At 32.4% G+C, this 9195-nt stretch overlaps 1 protein-coding gene across 1 annotated transcript; it reads right to left on the bottom strand.

Annotated features, from left to right (window-relative positions):
* Positions 1–6338: 6338 nt before the first annotated feature.
* On the bottom strand, positions 6339–7197 carry LOC133307743 (RING-H2 finger protein ATL40-like). Its single transcript, XM_061508296.1, has one exon. It carries the CDS (start codon positions 7148–7150, stop codon positions 6428–6430), a length of 723 nt encoding a protein of 240 aa, XP_061364280.1. The 5' UTR covers positions 7151–7197; the 3' UTR covers positions 6339–6427.
* Between the last annotated feature and the right edge of the window lie 1998 nt (positions 7198–9195).

Below are 9195 nucleotides of genomic sequence, written 5' to 3'. Positions count from 1 at the left end.
GACTCATGCGAATCATCATTGCTTATGTTGTAGGTAAAATTGAGGTAAGGATGGACCAAAGGACATGGAGCATATAAAAAAAGACTGATATGCCTCCAGCGTAAAATTTTTTCAAGGCTTAAATGAGCAAAGATTTGATCTAATTGAAATAAAAAGAGCTTATATTAGTATTAAAGTTGATAAACCATGCTCAGACTCACTCTCACTAAAAATCGTGTGTTTTGTAGGGAATTTATATTGAAAAAGAGAACAACTCACAAGAGTAAGATGAAGGAACACTCCAAGTCATCCTCTCTAATAGTGCGGCAAAATATATTATAGAAGCCCTTGTTTCACCGCGTTGTTAGCGCTGATACCACACCAAGAGCGCTAGGACAACACAATCCACTATGCCACTAGCGCGGGTACCACGCTAGCAGCGCCAGAGCTTTAAATCTCTACTGTTTCATCGCGCTTCTAGCGTGGAAGTGGCGCCACCAACGCCACAAGCACAGGATTGTTTTTAAAAAGAAATTAAATTGTATCTTGAAAAGGATTCTACACCAAAGATTTGATGGAGATAAGGGCAGATCCAGAATAGAGTTATAAAAGGAGACTGCCAATCCTCATTGGGCATCTTTGGCTGGAGAGTTTTGAGAGATCAAGAAATTGAGAGAGTTCTTGGAGATTTATGCTGGAGATCAATACTCAGAGAAATTGAAGATTGAAGACTTTCTTTCTCTCATTGTTTCTTGTTGATGAATTCTACTTCTTTTTACTCATTTATTGTGTTTAAGCTAGTGATATCTGACTAGTTTTCTTTTGTAGTTAGGGTCATAGATCCAATGTGAACCCTTTATGATGTATGAATTATTTTTATAATTATTATAATTCAATTAGTTTTGTTTTACCTTGAATGAATTTTCCATACCCTCATTAGATCTGATCAATTTTATAGGGTTTTGAGGGTTATAGCTCACAATAGACATATTAGAGTTTTGATCTTGACAGGGGTAAAATAACAATTTGTGCATGATCTAGACATAGGCTTGTATAAATTGTAGACTTTTTAATTCATCGAACTTAATGCTTAATTCAAGAAGGATTACTAGGACACTAGGATTCTAATTGAGTTAAAAGGTTAAACACACTAAGACATTAGGGTTTAACTAATTGATTTGAAGAAGATGAATTGTTTGAATTGTTGAGTTAATTAATTATAAGAATTAATTCAGAGTTATATAGAAGGATCAAAGGTAAAGTGCACCCTGGCTACAATTCTTTATTACAGTTTCTTTACTCATATTTATTATTTGCGTTCTTGAATGTTCTTGGTTTTTATTGCAATTAATTTCAATTACTTTTATTTTAATTGGAAACTTATTTTCTCAACCAAATTGGATTGTCCAAATTAAAAGGAATAGTTATAATAATACTTGGTGCTTTAATCCTCGTGGGACAATACTTTACTTACACTTTTATTACTTGAAATGATGCTGAAATCGCAACAAAGACCTAAGGATAAACCAAACGCATAAAAAAATAAGCCAAAGTTCTTGGATGAGGGTGCTTTAGCGCGCTAAAACGCACAAAATGTGTAAAATGGAGAAAAAGCTTTGGGAAAAGTTAGCTAAAACGAGCTCTAATCATGCAAAATCTCTTTGTGCGAGTGCGCTAAATGCCATATTTTTAGTGCGCTAAAGGGTGCTTTAACACCCATGTGCGACCAAGTTAAAGATCATTACATGATTTTTACCTAAAAGAAGGATTCCTCCACCTATCTAAGCTATCTTTCAAAGATATTATAGTTCTTCGACAGTTCTTGACATATTTTGATATTAGAGGCTTGACATTTTTAGATAGTTTTTCACACCAGAAACATACTAGTTTACATCATAGAAGTGCGTCCTTCTTTCATTTGAGAGCCGGAGACAAGCTAGAAGCAAGATTACGCTGGAAACCTTGAAGATTCACTGCGTCATCACACCAATTGAGTTTGGGAAAGCTTTTATGTTTTCTTGCATTACTATTTCTACTATGTTAGGCTAGTTTTCTTTGTAGTTAGGGGTAGATGGAACCTAATCATATCTTTATATGTTTGAATAATCTTTAATGTCATATTTCCTTTTTGTAGCGAATGAATTTATCTTTTCTTCATGCTTTCTATGAGTTCTTTGTTTTGTAGATTGATCTAGGGTTTGTGTATGATAATAGGGATATTGGTGCACGAACCAGACTTGGTAAATTCATTATAAATTCATATGACTCTAGGAATAGATATAAGGATTATGCAATCTTTGTTGTTCTTGAGTTTAATGCTTATTTTCTTTGAAGAATGTAACAACCCATCTAGAATCAATTTGTTGACATGCATTATGGTATTAAGCGTGACACAATTAATTAAAATTTTGGAAGCTACATCATTTAACAAGTATGACTATTACACATAAGTGAATATGTGAACCAACTTTTTCTTTTCCATACATATTGCAATATATCATAGGTTACTCGCTCATTACTTTCTTGCTTTATTCTCTACGTTAGTTTTCATTCAACTCTCTTGATCGATTGTCCAACTTAAGTGTAAATAGCAAATTAGTGGTTGAAATCTAATCCATTTGGGAATATTACTCTTACTCATACATTTTATTACTTTGTACAACAAGTGCATTTTATCTCTTGTACGACTGGGGCACTTGTCGAGTCAGCAACAGTAAAAATAATATGTTGTTTAAGTCACTAAAAACTTTAGAGGGATACATAACAGCCAAATAATTAAAACTATACTAATAGGAATACAATTTAAGGAGAAAGATACACACATTGATAAAGTTGTTGCAGGAATCAAATTAGAATTTGATAAGTCATGTGACTCTGAATTGATATGAAGAGTTTGTTAGAGAAATTACAAGATGGCTTAAGAAAGCTATGCATTTTGCATCACTGAAGAACTACAGTCCCACAACACCTAAACTTCAAAAATTTCCATTGCGCATGTTGTTAACGTAATAATGACTCGCACTACAGTTCTAATCGGCATTAGAAAGTGTATGTTAATTATACTTTTAGAATGGCTTAGATTGTTGACACCTGAAAAAGAAAATGCAGGCAAAAATTATGTTATATTAGGATGCTTGTTAAGTGTTAAACATATAATGTTTTTACGGCCAAATTGTGCTTAATATTGTTAAATATAGTCAAAGACATTGTGTATATCATTAAATGCAAAAGACTTTAGAGCTTTTCATGTTTGATATGATACTGACATAAAAATATATTGGTTTCAGGTTTAAATTGCTACTATAGAGCATTGACGGATTAAGGAACCCAAAGAAGTCAAGATTCGAGCAACCTCATCCTCGTTGGTTTGCTCGCTTGAGAGAGTAAGTCTAGCGAACTTGTCCAAGATTGTGTTGTTCTATCTTGTATCTCGTTAGCGAAGCGAGCAAGTTAGCAAGCAGATCCTATTTCCTCTCAGAGTTGCTCGCTTCAGCAATCTTAACCTAGCAAGCAATGTCGAAAAAAGGCCCATGGACCTTTATGTAAAGAAAGAACATAAAGAAGGAAAATTAGTTCGTGACGACTTCAACCAGAGTGGAGGAAGAGCTCTCTTCTTGGACTGGGAAGTCGAGGAGAGGGTTAAAGCTTCACTGTGGAGACCGGTTATCACGTTTTTTTTTATGATTTTCTTTAGTTTTTCATATTTTGTTTTTGTTTTCCTGACTATGTCAGGTTATGTTTCTTTGTAGTTAGGGTTAGATGGAACCTTTTGAATCTTGATATTATCTACTCTTTTCCTTTAATTTAATATTCAATCTTTCATGTTATGCAATTATTCTGTGCTCCATTTTTTAATTTTTTGTGAATAGATCACTTATAGAAGGATACTTGAATTATGCATGACAATAGGGATATGGGAGTATGATTCTGATCTGAATAATTTCTTGCTTTGTTTGATCTAGGGGTAGACTAATGAAACATATGACCTTTTTGTTCGTGGTTCTTAATGCTTGCCCTAGGCAGGATCACTAAGGGATTAAGATTCTTTTTTTTTTGGTAAGTAGGGATTAAGATTTTTAATAGTTCAAAGAAATGAAATACCAAGGATTTTAAGTTTTAATTAATCTGTGATGAATTGTCAATAACATGAGTTTGAATATTGATTAAGGGAAATGGTGGATTTATTAGGAAGAAATTGGGGAAATCAACACCCCAACTACGTTTGCATTGTTAGTGTCATTCTGAGTTTTTGATTATGTTCTTGATTGTTATTTGGTAGTTCTAATTATGTTTTTATAATTCAATTGTATTCAAGAAAAATCCTACGGTCGATCCAACTTTAATTGCGTAGCGAAATTAGTGCTTGATAAGTCAATCCTCATAGGAACAATTTGTTACTCATTGCACTTTATTACTTGTACGACCAGTATACTTGTCGTGATCACAATAATGCTATATTGGCATTAGATTGATAAATAATTTACTAAAAGAATTAAAATGGTGAAATATTTTTATATTTGCTTTACATGGATCAAAAAGCCCAATACAAAAGGTTCCCTATGTCCTTCTAACAGCTTTTACTTTTGATACATTTGGACTTACTTTGTTTGGCTTAAAAAGAAGAATACAGATGTTAATCCATTTCATATTGCCCTAATTGATGTTTAAAATAGAACACCATTTCAGGTGATCCTTAACCCCTAATCTGAGATGGATCAACACTAAGCAACAGCACAAAGCTTCCCTATCCATTTTGAAAACACAGCAATTCTATCAATATACAAAATCCCTTAATATTTCGATGCGGTTCTTAAAATTAATCTTCATTGTGGGTTTAAACGAATATGTTAATTTTGTTACCTTGAAAAAAAAAAAAAAAAAAAAAAAAGTTGCCGTATCTTAGAAATCCAATTAGAATAGAACTCAAAGAAAGACAAAAAGTACTTTCGTAGTTGGTGTATCAGGTGGTCCCCAGCTAGTCTTCAAACAAATCTCAGGATATATGATGCATGAATGTATTTGACCATGTCAAGCATAATTATGCATGCCTTATAAATCGAGATCTCCAATCTTGATAAAAAATAAATAAATAAATATTTTACTTTTTAAAGATATAATCTAATAGTCTATGAAGAGTTGTTGGGTTTATAAGTCAAAGCTTATCGTTAAGCTTGAAATTAATGAAAGGAGAGCATGGTCTATAGGATTAACAATGGGATAACCATTTTTCCATTAGTTTTCTCTTTTTAGGTATGAGCTTTGAATATGACATCACGTTTCTTCTTATATTACTTAAAATTTTATATTTTTTTAAACTACGAGAGTTAATCTTAAATGTACTTTTAATTTTACAAATATAACAGTTTTTTCTTTTTAGTTCTATAAACTAAAATTTTTAACTTTGTATCCCTGCTTGTTTTACTGCCGTTAAGATGAAAGTATTATCTGCTAATGTGTTAAATATGAAAAAATATGTTGTTAATATCTTAAAAATAATAATAAAGGAAGGAAAAATTTGAAGCGGATGACACATGTTATAGAGGTAACTAAGCTCTTCAATTTTTATTGATCTACCACGTCAAGCTTCTAGTACAAGTGGCAAACTTGATTTAATAATCAATTTGCCACATTAACATTTATCACATCCACCCAAAGATCAATCACATATATGGCGCAAAATTCTTAGTTTATAAGAATTAAAATTAAAAAAATATATAGCGTTTATGTGAACTAAAAACTAATTTAAGTCTAATATTTATTTCATATTTACGCAGACAGTCTATGTTTCGTTCATACAACATCAATGTCTCTCTCTCTCTCTCTCTCTCTCTCTCTCTCTCTCTCTCTCTCTCTCTCTCTCTCTCTCTCTCTCTCTCTCTCTCTCTCTATATATATATATATATATATATATACATATATATACTAAACGGTAAAATCTCGGAAATTTGAGCATGTAGTATTTTATTGTGTGTGACAACAATCAGTGAAACTAAATCATGAATCAGAGATTCGGCTTCTTGTTAATGCATTAATTTTAATAGGATCAAAGTCAACATGAATCCGAAATATCAGGATCTTGATTCTTATTTCTTAAACCCCCATCAAACAAGACAAACCATAAAAGAAAAAAAAATTGATCAGTTAATATTTGCTAAGTTCACATGGAGCAATCACCTAATCTGCTAAAATTATATAACTAGCGGGTCATTATGACCTTAACTTTAGGTTACCAAACACCAAACCCGTTCAGGAAAGTATAATAGTAATGTGATCAATCAAATTCAATACAAAATAATCTCATATTTGACTAACATTGTACAAAAAATATTTCAAAATATAACATCATCACTTTCGGTAAAATTTCTATTGTGTATCAATCTGTATAATGAGAAATTTAACAATAATGGTAAAAAACCATATAGGGGTACCTCATCAATCAATAATCACATTACTGCGTCTCTAAATCTTGATCAACATCATCACCATGGCTAAAAGGTTGGATTCTTCTTGATGATCTTTCCCTACTAAGAATCCTTCTGAATGAACTCAACCGTGAATTTGAACCATTGATTTTGGGTGACCCAGAAACAATGTTATTAGTACCATCTGAAGTTCCTTCTATCGGTTCAAACATGAGAGGCAAATTAGTAGGACCCTCACGTGGCTGCGGTTCAAGCCTTGGTTCAGCCTTGGTTCGACAAATGGGACACGTGGAGTGTGAAGCTAGCCATGTATCTATGCAACCAACATGGAAAGTGTGTTTACAATTTGGAAGCAACCTCACCATTTCTTCATCCTCTAGAGCACTTAAGCACACGGCACATTCTATAACAGAGGCATCATTATGATGATGATGGGGTTCTTCTTCTTGTTGAGGTTTCTTTCGTTTGAAGATGAACATGGGAAGAGAAGTGATGAGGGCAGGGTCAAGCCCTGTGTTGGGTGGTTCAATTGATTGGTTATGAGCATGAGCCACGGTGAGGCTTAGTTGGTAAATGGCTCTGCTGCGAGCTTGGCGTCTAAAGATACACCTAGCATAGAGGTGAAGTGCAAAGACCAAAACTAACACTACTGATAAGGAAACTATAGCCATGATCAAGATCCTTCTGTTAAAATCTCTCTGGTCTGAACCAAATGAGTCATTGTTGTGATCATCATCAAAGTAACCCATGGCTTTCTTTCCCTTTTTGTGTGTGTGTGTGTGTGTGTGTTAGAGAAGAAAGGGTGTTTTGTTATGGAAGAAATGAGGGGGTTTAGTTATATGTTGTTTGGGGTCTTGAGTGTTTGAAACAGAAAAAGAAGAAAAATATTTTGTTTTGGTTTTCCTTGGTTATATGGGTTTATGACTTTGGATGGTTGGTGGTATTGGCTCTGTATAGCCAAAGTCTATGGGTTTTTTTCTTTTAGTATTTTTCTCCTGTTGTGGTTGCAAAAGTCTGTGGTGTTAACTAACAAGAAACTCCCATTTTTTTTTCCTTTTCAAGAGTTTTGACTGTTGAACATTGACCTTTACTGATCTCTCTATCTAGTGAAACAATGGGAATGAGAGAGGCAGAGGATTGTTATTTGTTTGACAGCTACAAACATTGCTTGGAATAACTTAATGGGAATTTGAAGAGTCTATTGGAAGGATACCAAATTTCCTGCGCAACAGGAGACTTATAAATAGGGGTGTACCCGGTTTGAATTGGATCGGTTTTGGAAGTAAAAATAATCTGATCCAATCCTTTCGCTTTGATCATGTAATCATCCATTCGGTTTGAATTTTTTTTCAAATCCGATCCGATCCAATCCAATTTTTTTCGGTTTGGATTGGATCGGTTTTCGGTTTTTTGAAAATCCTAAATTAGTTTCATGATTATTGTGCAAATAATATCTTTTGTATATATTGGCTTTGTAAATTTTATTTTTTTTGAAATACAAAAACATCAGTAAACAATAATATAGTATTTTTTTGGGATAATGAGATATGAAGCTCTACACAGATAAAATTTTGTAATGAGATATGAAGCTCTACCATCCGAAAACCGATCCAATCCAATTAAAATTTGCGATTTTTTTTCGGTTTTCGATTTTTCGATTTTCGGTTTATTCGGTTACCGGTTTTTCGGTTCGGTCACCGCGGTTTGAATCGGTTTGGATCGGTTGATGAACACCCCTACTTATAAATCCCTAAATTAATAATATAAGAAGCAAAAACAATTTTGATGGTTTTATTTTTTAATACATAGAGATGCTCCATGAATCAAAATTTGTATCAAGATTATAGCCTAATTCTTAAATGATATACATTTTAATGGGAATTTATAATTAAAATATTAAATTACAAATTATTTAATAATTATCAAATAAACTTAAGTTTAAATCTTACATACTTGTCATAAATAAAAAATAAATAAAATTTTGACTACGTGAGAGAAATTGACCTAAAAGGTTAATGGAATGTACGAGAACCAGTTCAGCAGAAGAGATTGGGTGCGTAGTTGTTGACTTGTAATCCATGGTGCGTAGTTGTTGACTTGTAATCCATGTGAAACTGATTATGCCACATAGTGCATCTTCTGATTATTTACATTGCAATCTATTTTAATATATTTATTACTTTTTATGACATTAATTTTTAATAAAAGAAAATCTGGTTTTGCTTTTACCCTACCAAATTCCTTATATTTAATAAGGGGAAAATATTTATATTTTTACTACACAATTTTTTTTACTGCCACACTCACATTATGCAGGGAAAAAAAATGTTAAACCTATTTAATAAGGATTTTATAAGAGTTATGATGTAAGAAAAATGATTGTGTAATATTATAGAGATTCGTTTTGCGTGCCTTAATTTTTTATTTTATTTTTTTTGCTTTAAAAATAGAGGGCCTCACAAAATATTGTATATGTAGAAAAAAAATTATGTCATGTGACATGATAGATGCAAATCTCATTTAATAATGGAAAAACTGAGAAGACTTTTGGTCTCCGACTTGTGCAAACTGAATCTGCCGCAGATTTAGAAAAAGTTGCATATGCATAAAATAAAAATTGAAAATCAGATATTCATTTCAACATGACATACCAATAGAAGCGTGAAAACAATCTAGCATGCATATCTTTTGTTTTGAAATATGAACTTTAAACATAGTTCACACAAAGAAATTAAACATCGAGTCCAACTTCGATATTTTGTTTTGAGAATATTCATTTTTAAAATTGTATTTA

Source organism: Gastrolobium bilobum, unplaced genomic scaffold, assembly GCF_033153095.1.
Source record: "Gastrolobium bilobum isolate Gb01-03AN ecotype WA unplaced genomic scaffold, APGP_CSIRO_Gbil_v1 utg2732, whole genome shotgun sequence".
NCBI lineage: Eukaryota > Viridiplantae > Streptophyta > Magnoliopsida > Fabales > Fabaceae > Gastrolobium > Gastrolobium bilobum.
The sequence above is the reverse complement of the archived record's forward strand: the minus strand, read 5'-3'. Positions and strand labels throughout refer to the sequence as shown.

What these genes read in the sequence shown, in the direction of transcription:
- LOC133307743 (XM_061508296.1), bottom strand. Translation starts at nt 7,150, where the DNA reads ATGGGTTACTTTGATGATGATCACAACAATGACTCATTTGGTTCAGAC.